General features: G+C 34.4%; 2 protein-coding genes across 2 annotated transcripts; one reads left to right on the top strand and one right to left on the bottom strand.

Moving 5' to 3' along the window:
• Window positions 1-2,267: 2,267 nt before the first annotated feature.
• On the top strand, window positions 2,268-7,015 carry LOC130987607 (transcriptional regulator STERILE APETALA-like). The gene is made up of 3 exons (XM_057911198.1): window positions 2,268-2,815; window positions 5,310-5,856; window positions 6,015-7,015. The coding sequence occupies exons 1-3, from the start codon at window positions 2,612-2,614 to the stop codon at window positions 6,584-6,586; spliced, it is 1,323 nt and encodes a 440-aa protein (XP_057767181.1). The 5' UTR covers window positions 2,268-2,611; the 3' UTR covers window positions 6,587-7,015.
• A 2,176-nt stretch (window positions 7,016-9,191) lies between these two features.
• Window positions 9,192-12,764, bottom strand: LOC130987603 (uncharacterized). The gene is made up of 7 exons (XM_057911190.1): window positions 12,436-12,764; window positions 12,188-12,229; window positions 10,830-10,912; window positions 10,623-10,724; window positions 10,319-10,533; window positions 9,727-9,821; window positions 9,192-9,632 (listed from the first exon to the last, which is right to left on the bottom strand). Exons 1-7 carry the CDS (start codon window positions 12,575-12,577, stop codon window positions 9,379-9,381), a joined length of 933 nt encoding a protein of 310 aa, XP_057767173.1. The 5' UTR covers window positions 12,578-12,764; the 3' UTR covers window positions 9,192-9,378.
• Between the last annotated feature and the right edge of the window lie 5,504 nt (window positions 12,765-18,268).

The raw sequence follows: 18,268 nt of genomic DNA, 5'->3' as shown, positions 1-18,268 counted from the left end.
TTGTCAGTTACTTTTTTGTACTTTATATTCACACCTTCATTGCTGCTGCTCTTTATAATATCCAATAACAAAGACAAAATTCAGTCGACATTCAATATTCCTCATTCAAATACCTACCACTTATTACATCAAACACAAATTATTTATATATATATATAGAGAGAGAGAGAGAGAGAGACTGTAATGCATGTCTTGATTAGACTTTAGCATGCCATATTTCTTGGTCTTTTCAGTCAAAAAGAAGAATTTATCTTTGCTCCCACATTTTTTTACGAGTATATATCTTGAATCTTGATCTCTTTTTTCTCGGATAAATAATAGATTAATTAATTTTTAAACGCAGTTTGTCACGCTCGTGGGTGGTTGTATTAATTTTAAACTTCAAATCACTGATCAATACATAAATTAGTAAACAATATCATTTTAATAATAATTATTTAGAGTCGATATATCTTTCTTTTTTATTTGTCGAAATAAATTTTCTCTTTAGGTGTGCACTAAGTAAACCTCTTTCATGTACCAACACAATCGTTTTGACACAAAAAATTAAGTGAAAAAAAAATTAATTTGACCTGGTTGGCTCAGACTGGGCCACGTCAATTTGATTCATTTGACAACTCTATTTCTAATTAAGTCAAAGACTACACATCAAATATTGGACTTTAAAAGTTGACAAGAGAAATATTTTGGACTTTTAATTTTTTTTTTAGCATGTTGTAGTTTATAGTAACATATTTTTATATTGCAAGATCCCAAATATGAACTTTATAGCAACAATATTGCTGCTATTATCAAAGGGCAAAGGGTGCTGTTTTTAACAGCAAAATATGTTCCCAACAAAACATTAGGGAAGAAAACAAGAAATCTGAAACTACAGTAAAAACATGTTTTTATCTTTCTAAAAAGTAGGAAAACAAGACAGTTCATTACGTTAGACATCAACAGTATACTAAGCTAAAGTTTCAAACAGCTTTTTCATAAAATTTTGAGCGAATTTGTGCTGCGTTTGATTACAATTTACAAACCCCCTTAATTATCAGATTATCAGTCAAAACCATGTATAATTGCTCCAAGATTTTACTTTCAAATGGAATGTTCGCAATAAAGTATTCACTACAAAAAAAACGCACATAGATAGCGGATTTTCTCCGTTATCTATGCCCAAAAAAAGCATCATATATAATGGTGTCGTCTATGATGCGCTCATATGTAACGGTTAAAAAATCATTATCTAGTATATTAAATAACACTACAAAAAGGTATTTAAATGGTACTAAAACTTTTATTCAAAAAGAAAAGAGTCTCACTTTAAGTGGAACGCCCAAAAAGAAAAGAGTCTCACTTATGGTGAGACGAATGGAGTATAAATTGTGTATCAGTGACCTTTAATAGTTGACCTAGTTTTAGTTTAATTTTAAAATTATTATTTTGTATCTAATTTGCAATTTTCTAATTAATACTCCTTTTGTTAACGACAAAATCTGATTTTTTTGTCATTTCCGACCGTCCACAATAAATATGGTCTTTTTATTTTAGGACATTTATACTCTTAGGGGACATATTTATTTGAAGGATTAGCATTGATACATAAAAATAATAAGTTTAATTTCTTGTTTACTTTGATAGATTGAAACTTTAAGATATTAACTTCATTCACACACAATGTTTAGAGAAAAAAAAAAATATATCTCTCATTGTTTTCGTAAAACCCGTGGCTCTACTCCACTCCACACTTACCATGGACGAGTAATTAATTATCAAAGTTGACTTTTTAGTAATAAATTAATGTTCATTGGTGTTCACTACATGATACTATTCCTTCAGTCCAAATTAACTACGTACATAATTAATACTTCCGATCCGACCTTTAAACATCTTCCTAAGGGAGAGTGATACAGAGTTTAATAAAAGTTAGTTGTGTATTTAATAAATGGAGAATATGTCTCACAAAAAATGAAGCTACATTGTAGTATATATGATCATTTTCTTATTATCATTTAAGTTAGTTTTTCTACTGTTCCAACTGAGCTACCTTGATCACTTCTATGGAATAAATTAGAAAATACTTTTGTCATTTTTTTTATCATTTTATTCACTCTATTTATTTGACTATCTAATACAATCCAAATTAACTACGTACATAATTAATACAATTAAAATTTTGTGTCGAAAAGAAATTGATCAAGACGAACGAAAATAATTTTCGTAATAAATTTTATTAAGCTAATGAAATTAATACTGCAGCAAAGAGGGTATGACATGAAAAACGATGGGACAGATAATTCCGAAACGTGTTTGCTCGTGGAATGACTATATATCCCATGCTATAATATAATATTGTTAATACACATACCAAAATTTAATACTCCAACATGAGGGAAGTTGTTCTCGTTTATGTTAGTTATATACTCCTATTTCAATTCAAACCAATTCACACAACACAACACCACAAACAAGCCTTGAAACTCGACAACACACACCCAATTTTGGGGCCCCCTCATTTCGTGTGCGTCTCCATCTCCCTTTTTGTTTTGCATAGTTTATTTGTCTCCAAATCTTTGCGATTTCCTCCGTTGCACTTTTGAAGTAGCAAGTACTCCACCAACCAAGCATGTCAACTTCTTCCTCATCCACCTCCACACAAGGAGGAGACGGCGGCGGCGAGCCGCCGTCATCCTCCCGCAGCAGGCTGAGGTCCAGCAATGGCGTTTGGCCCGAGCCATTCCTCGAAGCCCTCGCGCTCCACGTCGCCGTCGACGCTTCTCGCGCCATCGGCCGCCTCGCTGCTGCTCAAGCCCTCTCCAACATCTTTCAGGTCCCCCCTCTCACAAATCTCGTGTTTATAGCTGTTCTTTATTATGAAGTATCGAGTCAATCCCATTGAGAAGCTCGAGCTAGCTAGCCATAAGTTGTTTTTGTTTTTGTGTGTGTGTGTGAGTGAGTGAGAGAGAGAGAAAGAGAGAGAGAATGTTGAAAAGTTGGAGTTGGAAAGTATGAGGATGTTTTGGTGCAAAGTGTAGGTGTGAAAAAGCATTAATAAATAAACAAGAACATGTTAATATATTATACCCTATGTTTGTTAGCTCTAGATGTGTAAGAAGAAAACCAGACAATTTTTCCCATTTTGGGAGAGTCTTATATTAAAAGGGATGCTTTTGTTTCTTGGAGCTTTGTAGAGGTCAAAAAACCCCCCCTCCTAACTTTTTTGACCCTTCCAATTCACAACACACACACAAGAAAAAAACCCTTTGAAAATCTGCAAAAGAGTTTCCTCTTTGTGTTGTTGCATTATCCATTGGTCTATTGGGAGATCCAGAGAGGTTTGAATAAATAAGGGTTTTATTAAAAGTAACAAAAATTGCATGGTGTGTCAGATCTCAGATAGCTGTGGAATTGAACTAAAGCTCTCCGCTGTTTTTGATGTTGTCTGCATCTACACATCTCTGTACTTGCCCTAGCTTATCTTCTTAACCTGAATGATCACGTTTAAGACGAAGGAAACTGTCAGAATCTTTTTTTTTTTTTACAACTATCAGACATGTCTATAGCTATATGGGACAGCTCGAATAATACAAGACATGCATTTCCCTAGTACCCTACTTTATTTAGTCTGCTCCCATGACAACTCTGCTTCTCTCTCCTCTCTCTCTCTCTCTCTCTCTATATATATATATGTGTGTGTGTGTGTGTGTGTGTAGACCTTTGCTTTACACTGTGGAGCTGTGTCCCTACCGGTTACTTGTAAGCATCGATCATCTTTCAAAAATGAATTTTCTTTGAAAAATGGTTAAATGATTTGAATCATTTTGCAGTTAGATTCGCATAATCTATAGATACAGAGAAATGAGAGAATGGTTTGTTTGTTTATTTCTCTCTCTCTAAAGAAACACGCAGTAGAAGTCGTCTAGGTTGTCTGGTTGTAATAGTTAATGTATTGATAAAGTGATTCTTGTATCTCACTGCAGTTTCCATGCACAGTTTCATTTAATATATAAGTTCAGCTTTTTCAATGCAGAGAGAGAGGGCATGGCATGCCTGCATATAAATTCTTGGATTTCTGCCCAAAACAGTCTTTTTCTGCTCCCTTTTTTTTATTATTATTATTTCCTTCTTTTTTTTCTTCATTTTTTTATTAATTTTTTGTTTAGTGTGTGTGGAATGGACACAAGCATGGGTTAAAATGGGGTTCCTTTCCAATGCCGGCATCCATTTGCAGGAGTAGGGGCTTTGAAAGATGCACTCTTTTTTAGTTTTTCTAAGTTGTATGTATAATAATAGTATAAAGGCAATAGAATAATCATGGGAGAATCACTATATATATATCTGCTGAGAAAGAATTTTGTACAAATTCATAAATAAAAAATAACCAATGTAAATAATTAATTAGATATGATACATGAGAAAACACATACACATTAATTGATTTTTAATTTTGTATATAAGTTATATTTAATTATTCACGATTTGATTACTTTTTGCTATGTATTTTATGTATTTGTGTATGATTATCAGGTATCACCAAAATATGTGATTCTTGCTAGATCATTCATACATGTATTTATAGTAATGTGTTTTCCACATCTAAGTCGTGCATGTTATATATGATACAAAACAAAAAAATATAAGGTGGATTTATGCATAGTAATATGTTATAATGCATGCCTTAGTTTTCATAACATTTTCGTGCATATGCAAATTAAGAAAATGCTATTATTCCAAGTTCTAAATAATTAGATATAATACATGAGCAAACACATACACATTAATTAATTTTTAATTTTGTATATACGTTATATTTAATTGTTCACGATTTGATTATTTTTTGTTATGTATTTGTGTATGATATTCAGGTATCACCAAAATATGTGATTCTTACTAGATCATTTATACATGTATTTGTAGTCATGCATGTTATATATGATACAAAACAAAATATGTGATTCTCTTACTAGTTCATTTATAGTCATGCCTTAGTTTTCATAACATTTTCGTGCATATGCAAATTAAGAAAATGCTATTATTCCAAGTTCTAAATTATTATGTAGTGTGGTTATTTTTGCAATATAGTTTGCATGTTGTATATGAGTGGAGTTTACGTGAGTTTCGCACAAAAAAGGATAATATTTGATACATGTAATCATACACACATTATTATTTAGACTAAATTATAATGAATCATTATTCTTCAAATTGTCCTCATCTATGCATCCATATCATTCATTGGTCCAAAATATTTAGTTAACTTTAATTTATATCAATATAAGCGTAATTAGTTAGTTAAAAATGATGGATTAATGATAATAATATAGGTGTGCTCGACGTGGCGAGCCATATCGCGGTCCGATCTTCTGTGGCGAAACCTCGCGCGAAGAATCTGGAACGTTCGCGAGCTCCTCCACCGCGAGTCGTGGCGGGAGGAGTTCGTCTACCGCCACCGCACCGCCGCCAATTTCCGGTCGCGCCGGTACGACCACACCACCCTCCACTTCGTCCCCACCGACAACAACAACAACGACGACGACGGCCTCAGGTGCCGGCGCCTCGCCCTCTCCGACCACCACCTGGCCGCGGGGTTCTCCGACGGCGCCGTCCACCTCTTCCACATCCCCAGCCGCCTCCACCTCTCCACCTTCTACCCGCAGCACCGCGACCGCCTCGGCCGCTTCTCCAGCGCCGTCTCCGGGATCATCCTCTCCGACGCCCGCCTCGTCTTCGCCACCCTCGACGGCGACATCCACATGGCCGCCGTCAACGCCGCCGCGCCGCTCCGGAGGGCCCACTTGGGCGACGTCGTCAACGACGGCGCCCTCGTCGACTTCGCCGGCTGCAACCGCTGGTGGGTAGGTCTCTACGCAGGTACGTTTCTTTCCTATTTGTACGCTCGCGTATCTTGGTTAAAAGTGGTAGGACCGGCACCTTTCGAAGAATTAATTATTAATTTTTATAAAAATGAGATAGATAATAATAGGACAGTCCAAAATGGTAAGTGGAATAACAATATGTATTGAAAATAGGTGTTCCGAGGCGTGCATTCCACATATGGAACGGGGAAACGGAAGAGTTGGTTTTCGTGGGCGGCGTGCTGACCGATCCGGAGGCGGTGATGGGGTGGCATTTGCTGACGGAGCTGACCGGAATCATCGGGCGGATCCGGGTGACGAACGGCGACATGGCAGTGGCTTGCACCGGGGTTAGGGTTGTGGTGTTCCACTTGCTAAGCCAAGGGGTGGAAATGGGGGAGGAGGAGTTCCCGAGGGGGATCGTCGTAGGCGCCTTCGACGCCTACGGCGATTCGGCCCTCGTACCCGACGCACGGGGCGTAGCGACCGTGCGTCGGGTGGGCAACATGGAGGAGGTGTGTAGGTTCACAATGAGAGAGGGTGTGGCTTTTGGGTGCATGAATGGTGGGTATGGAGTGACATGGGGTGGTGGGGTGATTAGGGTTTGGGAGATCCATCATGGTCAATATTTGTATAGTTTTAGAGAGAGAATTGGAGAGTGCAATGCCCTCATTGCAGATGAGAGGTTTGTGGCTGCATGCTGTGATGATGCTACCATTCATTTGTGGGATTTTGGGGCTCAATAATTCAAAACGGATTAGGGTTTTTAATTTTTCCAAGCATCAAAATGTTAGGGATTTTAATCAATTAGCTTGGTTGGCGTGTGTGAAATTGAAATTCACTCATGTGGGACCCCCATTGAATATTGGGAATTAGGGTTTCTGACATTAGTCATTTTCAATGGTTTTAGGGTTTTAGCTAGCTAGGGAGAGAGAAGTAGTTGTGGTTGGATATTTGCTGTTTTTAGGCAGGTTGGGATATATTCCATTCACCCTGAGATACAAAGATGTGCTTCTAATTTTTTTTTTCCTCACTGTTTAATTAATGTAGAGACATCTCAGTTTTAATTAATTTGGTTGTAAAAAATTTCTCTACAATTCTGATGGGAAATTGCTACTTTGTTTGTACTAGTTCTGCACATTGAAATGGAATCAAAGAAAAGATGTTGCAATCTTTTACATTAAGAACATCCACTTGGGAGGTTCTTAATATTATTTACATTAAAGGTTCACTCTATAATATTAATGAACTTTACCTTATTATAAAGCAAAATGCCGAGTAATTTCATTTTCATCTCCAATAATTATTTATATATTCCATTCTAATGAAATATTCTATTTTTATGTTTTTTACTATTTTGAGTTAATTTGTCAATTTAATAATTATTATTATTATTTAATTAAAAAAATTAAAATAAATTAACTAAGGGTTCCTTCTCCTTCTTCGTCCAAGCGAGAAGATTACATTATGTCTTATTCTTCTTTCTCTTGCGAGAGTGGCCTACGTGTCCGCCATATTCACACCAAGGCGAGCCTAGACTACCTTTGTCTCCGCCGACAGAGTAAACAAGGCAAGAGGAGGTCGACATCGAAGATCGAGAGCGCGGTGTTCCTAAGAGGAGTGAATGCTAGAGGAAGCCAGCGGGAGGAAGAAGGGGAATGGGGGTGGGTTGATGAGCTTCCGGTGAGGGTGGTCATCGGAGGGAAAACCGATTTTAGGGAAAAGAGTATTGGGGATTTAGGGGCGAGGCTATATTAGTGTCACGTGTACAATTAAATTCATATTAATGTCACTTCAATTTTACGATCACCAGAGACAAAATCGGTGAGAAAATTGAACAAATGCAAAAGTTTTTGATAAAAAAATAATTTTTTCTTTTCAAAGTTTGTGGACAAAATATATTTCGACCAAAATGTGTGATTTTTACATGCATTTAACCTATTAATTAATAAAGTGCTATATTTAAATAGTAATGGTTAATTTATTTGATGAACAAGCAAAGATCATTTTTAAAAGGCAAGTTAATGTATTCCAAACGTGAGAATCAGATAATAAAATTATAATAATGGATATAGATAAAATTTGCAATCTCATTCGACGAGAGTACTTAAAAAAGGAACAATGGAAAATTATTTTCTAAAAAAAAGCAACAAAATTCAAGGCTAAATGACACTTTGGGGGATCTAGAAATGATTTTGGACATTACTAGAGTTTATTTATTGTATTGTTAGTTTAATGTTATTTATTTTTTATGTTTTTGTATGTATTTTTATTTTGTAATTTATGCTATTGCATTTTGAATCTTATGTAATTTCTTTTAGATTTTGTATATATTAATTCTCTTATGAAAAAACAAATTACAATTATTAAAATAAAGTGTACAAATTAAACCAAATAAATAATAAACATACTTGTAAAAAGAACAAGAAATAAAAAGAAAACAGGAGAGTGTTAGCTAAGTGTAATTTATCTACTAATTTATACATAAGTTTGAATGAGTTGCTGTAAAGGTCAATATATATTACTATAAAATTTTGTGCATAGCTTGTGGCTTGTGCAATGCTAATTGACTGTAGAAATAAAGTTATCCTTACAAAATGCATAATTTATGCTATTGATATGCATAATTTATATAAATTTCATTGAATATAAAAAATGAATTATTTCATTTACTATAGATGAGTTATGAAATGCACTTGCCAATTCATTTAATATCTAATAAAGGGATTTTGGCAAATAAAATCACGAACTATTTAGAATTTGTAATTTTAACGTGACTTTTGAAGTGTTGCAAATTAAATCACTACCTTTTTAATTTTTGCAATTTTCATCCCCCCAATTTTTTCCGGTCGTTGTATTGTTGAGTTTGAGTTTATGTGGATTAATTTTCCATATAATATTCATGTTACGACGTCGTTTACAATAAAATTACTAAATATAAAAATTATGGTGCAAATATAGGATATGATCGCTTATAACTTAGAGAAAATTTTAATTGAAATTATATGAAACGACGTCGTTTAGACCTCACAAAAATAACGTCGTCTTTACTAATCTCCGTAAGCTCCAATTCAACAATCTGGCGATAGGAAAAAAAAAATTGGGGAAACGGAATTGCAAAAATTGAAAAGGTGGTGATTTAATTCGCCACATTTCAAAAAGTCGCATTAAAATTGCAAATTCAAAATAGTTTGTAATTTTATTTGCCAAAACCCCTCAAATAAACTATAAATAGGTAATAAAATTGTAAAATTACTACTAGATTTGAAATGTGGATTGGAAGAAGAAAAATAAAATGACAGGTTTGATGCACAGAAACATCTCCAACATATGGTTTCTAATAACAACCAATTTCACAGAATTCAGCTGTCTTTCTTTCCATTATTATGTTGTGCTATCAATTCACAAAATGTTCAGACACAATGGAAAAACAGCAACATGAGAAGAACTCCACACCATTTCATTCAAAATATTACACATTCACCTGCACAAAAGAATTATTTTCACAAAAATAAGGAAGATGTAAATGATGATGATCTTAGCTTTGATCTTGAGTAGGCGTCTCAGTCAGTCTCACTGTGCGCGGAAGCATGAACTCAGCGAATATAGGATAGTGGGACGAAGGGTAGTAACCATCGACGTTGTCACTCACCACCTCACACGAGACGGGGATCAACGACCTGCCTCTGAAAAGAATCCAGTCGACGTGCAGGTCCTGAGTCTGGCGATCCCAGCAGAGACAGAGAGCTCGAAATATCAGCTTCAAGAATTCGAGAGCCCCCTGTTTATCACCTAATAGAAAGAATGAATAACATAGCTTAGACTAGAGGTATATATCAGATTTTAGTAAATGATAGTATGAGATTGTGATGATCATGATATGCACCTTTGAATCCATGGTAAGTGCGAATTAGGGAAACGTTTTTCCTCACACGAGCGTTGGGCCAAGCGTCCCTCATATCACCAACAACACCGTGTTCCCTACAGCACAAGTAGTGTCGTATGGGAAATATGTGAGGTGACAGCAATAGCCGTGGAAGGGGGGAAGACGATTAAGGCGTGCAATGTCCGTGCCCAAAGAGAATGCATCATCAAAGAATAAAGAAGCAACAAAAAAGAAAAATATTAGAACAAGATAATCAAATTGTCAAAACAACTCACTTACATTGAACTATATATTTTAATTTCACAAACAACATTATAAATTAGCCAGAGTTATTGAGCAAGCGAAAGTTCTGTGTATCTATATGCTTGTTTGACAGATAGATGTCTTAAGTCTTATTTTATTGGCAAAAACTTGTGAACATCCGGATACGGTGCATACACCCTAAATAGGATTTATTAGTCTCTAGTTAGGGTTTATTACGGTTTAATTAGGGCGGATGAACTGGAGTGTGCCTCTATTTTATTTGATAAGATTGTTCGTGGATAAGCCACGCATCGTTCCAAACAGAAAAGGAAGAGAAAATTAGCAATACCTGGATCTTCCGAGAAGAAAACGGCCTGTAGTCGATTCCTTTGGTGTGTTAAACCCTCCACAGTACAAAACAGGCAAGTTTGGAGGCAACGAAGCAATGTGCTGCCAGGTGAGTAAAGCACCGCGCCTGCGAGCACGAGGACTAAATTCATCCATGTTCGTATTCACAATCTGAAACGAAAATCCCGGTGGCTCGACGCCTTTAAGCTGGAATGTGTACACAATTAGTCAAGGCAAACAGTACATCAATCATTAGTCGATGTTTCTGCAATCTAAGATGCCTATATGAAAGAGCTCAAGGATATAGCCCATGTTGCTATGCACGGCTCCGTAGAACCCCACGACATGCTTCCGGGCACTGAAGGTGACTCGGACAACCAAAAGGTTCCGCCTTCTAGAACCTCGACCTGCATCATGTAGCACTATATTTTACTGAAACAATTCATTTGGCAGCTAAGTAGACAATGAGACAGCACCTAGATGATGATTCGAAGAAGAATAAAGCGTTTCACCTTTTCCTTTTCATAGAAGATGGTACAATGGTGATCAGAAGTGTCTTCAGGTCCTTTTCTTGAAATTCCAAATTGTTCATAACCTTTTCAGCATAAGTAAATAACTCGTTTTAAGGTTTCAGTTTCAGAACAAGAATGTGTGAACTGCTGAAAATCGACCGACTTTGATACAGTACGAACTTGGAGGAATGAGAAAACATCAAGAGCATGGTTAACTTTAGCTAAAACAAAATTGAAGATCTCTTGATGAGACCAGGCCCATTACAGACTAATTGCAGCATCGTAAAATGTCATCTTTTCACACAATTAGAGTGGGTTTACTTCAGAATCAGAAGTATTGAAAGAACCAACAGATAAAGTTGCTATAATTTACAATTCAAACTCTCTGCTTCAGTTCAATCATCTCCCAGTCATGAAAATAGTTCTCCATATGCAATAAACTTGATTCATTGAGTTTCAACGCGAACATGTAAGACATGCCAGCGCTGATTTTCAAATTCTCATTACATACTGGTAACATAGATGTAAGAGATGAGACAAGAACTTTCTCATGTATCTATAAGGGTTTAACGTTGAAGAAGAGGCTTGACAAAAGTAGGCAAGGAATAATGGCATAAAAAACTCTAAAACAATGGAGAATATATGCTGTCGATGCAGCAATTTATAAGGATCCGCACCTATATGGTTTAAGTTTGGAGCTATCTTTCATGAAGCAGAATAGGAGAAAAAAGGTATTCGGTCGTTGAAACCGATCAACTTCAGTATTGCAATTGCTAGGTTGAGTAACTATTAACTAACAAAAGAACTGCATCCATAAAGGTGATACAGAATCTTCTGCACTATGAAATTCACTGGCAAATTCAATGCAATCATACTTCCATATGCTAATATGCAAATCTCGTCGAGTTACTCAAGGCTTTCCACGACCTGGAACACAGTTCCTTTAGAGGCACACTAATTCAAGTTAGCAATTTCGACAGATTCACGGTAAACACAACATATTTACCAAATCCCAATTCCACAATCTCGCAATCTTGATGTGCTATAATCCTCAGCTAGAACTACCATTTACAAGCAGGCACTTACGTTATCCCTGCCACACTCAACCGGGGCATCTAACCAGGTATACATGAGATTCTCAATGCTTGTCATGTATCTAAGATCTCTCCATTATTGTCACACACAAAATAATGGCAATGGTAAACACACAAAAACAGAGATTTGATAAGTGACAACTACTTCCAACAGATTAAACTAGAATTCGCAATCACAACGACGCATATAACAAGCCAGTCCATCTAAATAATAGGCAAGCAATGTTACCAATGCATACAACAGAAAATCATCAAGAATTTTACCTGGCAAGCATTGTTGTAGGTAGTCCAACTGTGACTTCACCCCTAAAAAAAAAAGAAAAAACCATCAAACCAGATCAAAATCCGCAAAAAGGTCAGAACTTTAGTGAAGGCAAACAAAACCCTAATGTAAATCCAGATCAACAATTTCAAGATAAAGCAAAATCCCCAACAACCAAGATTCAAAACCAAAATCGCATACAATCCCACGACAAACACACACACACACATATTCACACATAGTGAGAGACCTTGCTGTGTGCATAGGATCATGGGGGAGTAGCTAGTGATGACTGTAACACACAAATCTTTCCTCTTGTCCCATGAATTGGGGCTGTCCTCTGCCTGATCTTCCAGAAGATTAAAGGTCATCACAGTCAAAGAAACGCTCATCTTTCTTGTTTGCTCCACTTTTTACTTCATTCTTGACTCAGAATCTACTCAATCAAACAACACACGACAAGATGATTTTTTTCTTTGCAGAAATTGCTGCTTACTTTTCGGGAACTGAAATCAAGAAAGAATCAGAGGGAATTGAATCAAAGTGGAAACGGAGAGGGTCATACGGGCCGGTGTCGGAACGGCACGTGAGGCTTTGAAGATAGGCACGTGATATAGTAAGTTGCCATTTTAATTTTTTTTTACTTTTACTTTTACTCTCGAGAGTGTGAGTCACCATTTTGCTTGCAGTAATTTGGGGGAAGTGGGCAACATAAATATGACTGGATAAAGTAAATATATTGATACAATTTTTGTTCGACGATTACAACGGAATTAAAACGGACAAAAAGTGAGTATATAAAGCTCTAAACTAAATTAAGATTAAACGCTCTACACCATCTGAAGCGATTTTTACATGTGAAATCTTCATCGAAAGAGCTCGGGAGTATATGTTGGGCAGTCACTGAAATAGTCGTTGATCAAACTCGTGTTTTCGATCACAATATCTCATGCTGGCTGTTGAAATTTGATGTCCTACAATCAGATTATGATTGTTTAGGATCATATTCTGGATGATGTTATCAATTTGACGATTTTTTTTGATAAACTTGTTCTTCTCATTCATCAAGTTCGTTGAAATGGGAAACATCGGAACTTGAGTCTGAATCAACTGAAGAGTTTTCATTGACAGACATATTTATATGATAAATGAGAAAATAATAGGGAAAAGGTGTACTTGAGCAAAGAGTGAGATTTTTGTGTTTTATTGAGATGTGTTTCATCTGACATTTACAGAATACATATTGAAATATGGGATAAGATAGCTAGATTTGAATTGATACGGTTGCATGTGATCTAGTCTGTCAAAAATGACATATGCATGTGAATTGAAAATAATGTTGTGTCAGTATTAGACAAATACATATGAATTTGACAAATGCATGTGAATTGGACAAATGCTTTCTCAGAATTGGCTAAATGCTTTGGGAAGCTAAACAGATCCAATGCTATTCAATTTTAGATGAAATACACTTCATTAATTAAACATAAAACAAGTACATAACACAATTGTCAAAACTAAAATCACACAAATAAAAAGCACATAAACTAAAAACACACAAATAAAAAGTACATAAACTAAAATTACATAGAAAGTACATAATTAAAATACATTCACTCTCCAAACACAATTTTAATAAGTTGACGTTTCATTTGTTCGTCTTTTGGAAAATATACTAAAATTAGGTTCTATTTATAAAGCTAAAAATAATAAAATTTTAATATAATTTTCATATATTTTTTATAAAGAAAAATCATTATAAAATTTTATATATCACAATATTTAATGCACCAATCACAATTTGATATGTGGCCACCATACATAAAAAGTGGGAAGGGGTGAGTGGAGATAAGGGTCCACCATGTGATAATGATAATTAAATGTATTGTGAATGGAGATAAAGGTCCACCATATGATAAAATGTTTCCAAAAGTGGAAAGAACTAAATTTTATGGAAGTCCCAAAATGACAAAAATGGACTATTTTTTGTGGACGGGGTGAGTATATTTTATATAGAAGATATGATAATTTTATCTATTTATCTAAACAAAATCCTCAAAACCAATAGAATATAGACAAGTGTCTCTCTCTCATTGGTAGAATTTAGAGAAGAAAGAACCTTAGTCTCATTTTTGTAGAGGTCGACCATGTCATATTTAATCTATTTAAATTTTTATTTACATTGTTTACATGGCGTTCGACCATGTCTCTATTTTCAAACCGATAAAGATGGTTTAAGGGTGACAAGTTCGACCATCTCTCTCATGCGCATGTTTATGAAAAAATTTAATTGTTACTTTAAAAAAAATCAAAAGCACACAATAAGATAGCAAAGCTATAAAAAAATGGAATAACACCTAACCGTAAGTGAAGGCGTGATACAGCAGGTAGCGAGAGTAAAAGAGATTGCTCGGGTGTAAAGAAATAAGGATTGATCTTTATTTATTCTAATTTGTGAGGAGTTTTTGATAAGTATAAAAGTTATATTCTATGTATATCTCCTAATAAGATTAGGAATAAAGATGATAAAAGAGTCATAATTCTAATAGGAATCGATTTAATAATAATAATAATAATACTAATAATAATAATAATAATAAATAATAATAATAATAATAATAATAATAATAATAATAATAATAATAATAATAATAATAATAATAGTCTAAATAAATTAATGGTGCATATATATATATATACTTGAAGACATCATGAGAAAGGCGTAATGACGCATGCAATGATGTATATTAAAGGTTTACTATTTACCTTTTGACTTTTGTATATTTGCTTTTGAAAATTGTAGATTGTTTGTCGGGTGTTTTAGCTATATAAGGGTATAAGTCCTCACTTGTAGAGGCATTAGAAAATAGAAGCATAAGTTAGCATTCTCTTGTATTTTCTCTCTACATCTTGTAAAAATTTATGCTCGAGTGAAGTATTGAATTATGTAAGTATTTGTTATGAGTTTAAATTTTTTAGCATTTAATAATATTTTCTATGCTCAATATGATTATAATATCTTAAATAGCAATTGTGCTAATTACTTTTAAAAAATTAAAAGAAAAAATAAAATGCATTAATATTATTAATGTTGGAAATTTAAGAAATATGTAATGGAAAATTTGGCTAAATTTGGAGGATAGAGAATAAGTGCACTTGTGTGTGAGTGGACTTGTGTGTGAGTGGACGTGTGTATTGGAGAAGAAAGTTTAGCAATAGTAACCAATTTTCTTTTTCTTTTCTTCACTACTCACTTTTCTTCACACACCATTACAATACATGAACACACATATATATAGTGTTAAATGTCGGTTAAGTATTTGCTAGAACAATCTAGCTATGCAATTTTCTAAATTAATCTACTAGGTTCTAGATTAGTCTTTTGCTTATACTTTTCAATTTCACACGTGCACTAGCTAGTAGATTCTAGGTTGTTCTTACTACATTTTCTATTTCTATTATTTATTATTTTCATACAAAATATCTTCTTCCTAAATCAAGTTTAATTTATTATTCCAACAAATAATAAGCTAAACAAGAAAATACTAATAATTAAACTTATATAATAAATCTAAATATTTGGGTGTTACACCGATAAACATGGTCTAAGAGTGACAAGTTTGAAATTGCAGTTGTTTTTACCACCTGCTCCATTAATTTTTTGAATAAATCTGTATTAATTTGCAAGAGTGTTTACTTTTCAGTCATCTAATACTATAGAACCGTGCGGGTCTATGAGAGTTTAAAGTATCTACTTGTACAAAAAAGAACAAAAGAAGGTAATAAAAATTGATTAGTCAAAAACTAGATAAAAAGAAAGTAAAAAAAAACGGTAATTACAAAATCGAGAATAAAAAATATATATTTATTGCTAATAGACGTCAAGGCTGTTGGTCAATTATGGCGGCTGCAATAAATCAAAAAGGGGTAGCTCTACACAAATTTCCTTAAAGGCTACCTGTAACACCCCGTGTTTCGAGAAGCTATTTGTGCCCTAGCTTGAATTTAAATTGAGTTTTAAATAGTAGCTAGAAGAATTATGCACGTGGGCGAATAAATGAGATAAGAAATTTTTAGAGTTTAATAGGAGGCGATATTATTTTCTCGAGTCTTATAAATTCTCTTATTGAGAAACCTATCTTCGCCCTATATTTTTATTAAAATGTCTATGTGATATAAATATTTTACTTGGTAGAATATTCACATATGATTTATTGATGCATTGTTATTATGATATTAGTTATATCATAATTGAGAAAAATTTTCCTCACATGAATAAATATATTTTCATGAGGTATATTTTCCCACATACTAAATAAGAGTTATAATTATTCAAGTATATATATATAGATATAGATGCATCTATCTTTCTCTCTCACTCTCTCACCCTCACGCAACACTCCCTCCCCACTCTCCCACATTATTCTTCTCTTTCCCATAATTGAAGATCACATGCACCTAAAAGGCTAATCTACTAGCCAACACATTCCTACACACTTTAAGCTCACAAGCACATGCACACCTCTCTCTCATCTCCCTCCCTCTCTTCTTCTTCTTTATTTTCGCAGCCCCTCCCCTCTTCACTTCACCTTACTTTCTTTTTTGTTCCACCAAATATAGTAAGAACTAAGGTTTCTTAAAGTGTTCATCTTCAAGCTCAAGCTCCAAGCATACTACGCATCATCCTCTACTCCACCTCCATTGATCTTGTTGGTAGCAACCTCAATCCTCCTCTTATGTTATATATATATATTTTCATAATATATAGGCATGTATATTGAAGCATATTGAAGCATGATGAGTTATTAGTGTGAAAATGCATGAGAATGGTGATGAAAGTATAGATCTATGATGATATGTGTATATGTTGTTGTTTCAACCATTTTGAAAAGTTTTCTTACGTTCTGGACTGATCAGTCGACGAGGTTTCCCTCGTCCAAAAATCTTCAAAATTTTACAGTGTGTCGATGTATGTGTCTTGAGGACGCTGGTAAAATTTCAAGTCATTTGGACTTCTTTTACTACCTTTTTAAAATGAAAAATATTTACTGCACATTTCCACCGGAAATTTAGAAAGGCAGTCCCTAGAGTCACACTTTTCAGTAACTTTAAAAAAAACCTTCAGCCTCCCAAATTTTTATGGTAGAAAGATACATGTATTATACCGATGTACACCAAATTTCAAACCATTTGGCCAACGTTTACTATTTTTCAAAAATCCTAGCTTCCAGTCGTGCAAAAACTGCCGAATCTGGTAGACTGTGGGAAAACACCCATATCTCGTAAACCACTTGGAGTTTTTCACTCTACTTTTTTTTAAATAAAACTAGACTCAGAAAGGTTTTCAACGGTGTAAGTCTCGAATCCATATTGATACAATTTTTGTTCGACGATTACAACGGAATTAAAACGGACAAAAAGTGAGTATATAAAGCTCTAAACTAAATTAAGATTAAACGCTCTACACCACCCGAGCATACGTTGGGCAGTCACTGAAATAGTCGTTGATCAAACTCGCATTTCCGATCACAATATCTCATGCTGGCTGTTGAAATTTGATGTTCTACAATCAGATTATGATTGTTTAGGATCATATTCTGGATGATGTTATCAAATTGACGATTTTTTTTATAAACTTGTTCTTCCCATTCATCAAGTTCGTTGGAATGAGAAACATCAGAACTTGAGTCCGAATCAACTGAAGAGTTTTCATTAACAAACATATTTATATGAGAAATGAAAAAATAATAGGATAAATGTGTACTTGAGTAAAGAGTGAAATTTTTGTGTTTTATTGAGATGTGTTTCATCTGATATCTATAGAATACATATTGAAATGTGGGATAAGATAGCTAGATTTGAATTGATACGGTTGCATGTGATCTAGTATGTCAAAAATGACATATGCATGTGAATTGAAAATAATGTTGTGTCAGTATTAGACAAATACATATGAATTGGACAAATGCATGTGAATTGACAAATGCTTTATCAGAATTGGCTAAATGCTTTGGGAAGCTAAACAGATCCAATGCTATTCAATTTTAGATGAAATACACTTCTTCATTATTAAACATAAAATA

Source organism: Salvia miltiorrhiza, chromosome 6 (genome assembly GCF_028751815.1).
Source record: "Salvia miltiorrhiza cultivar Shanhuang (shh) chromosome 6, IMPLAD_Smil_shh, whole genome shotgun sequence".
NCBI classification, from domain to species: domain Eukaryota; kingdom Viridiplantae; phylum Streptophyta; class Magnoliopsida; order Lamiales; family Lamiaceae; genus Salvia; species Salvia miltiorrhiza.
Note: the sequence above shows the minus strand (reverse complement) of the source record. Positions and strands in the feature narration are given on the sequence as shown.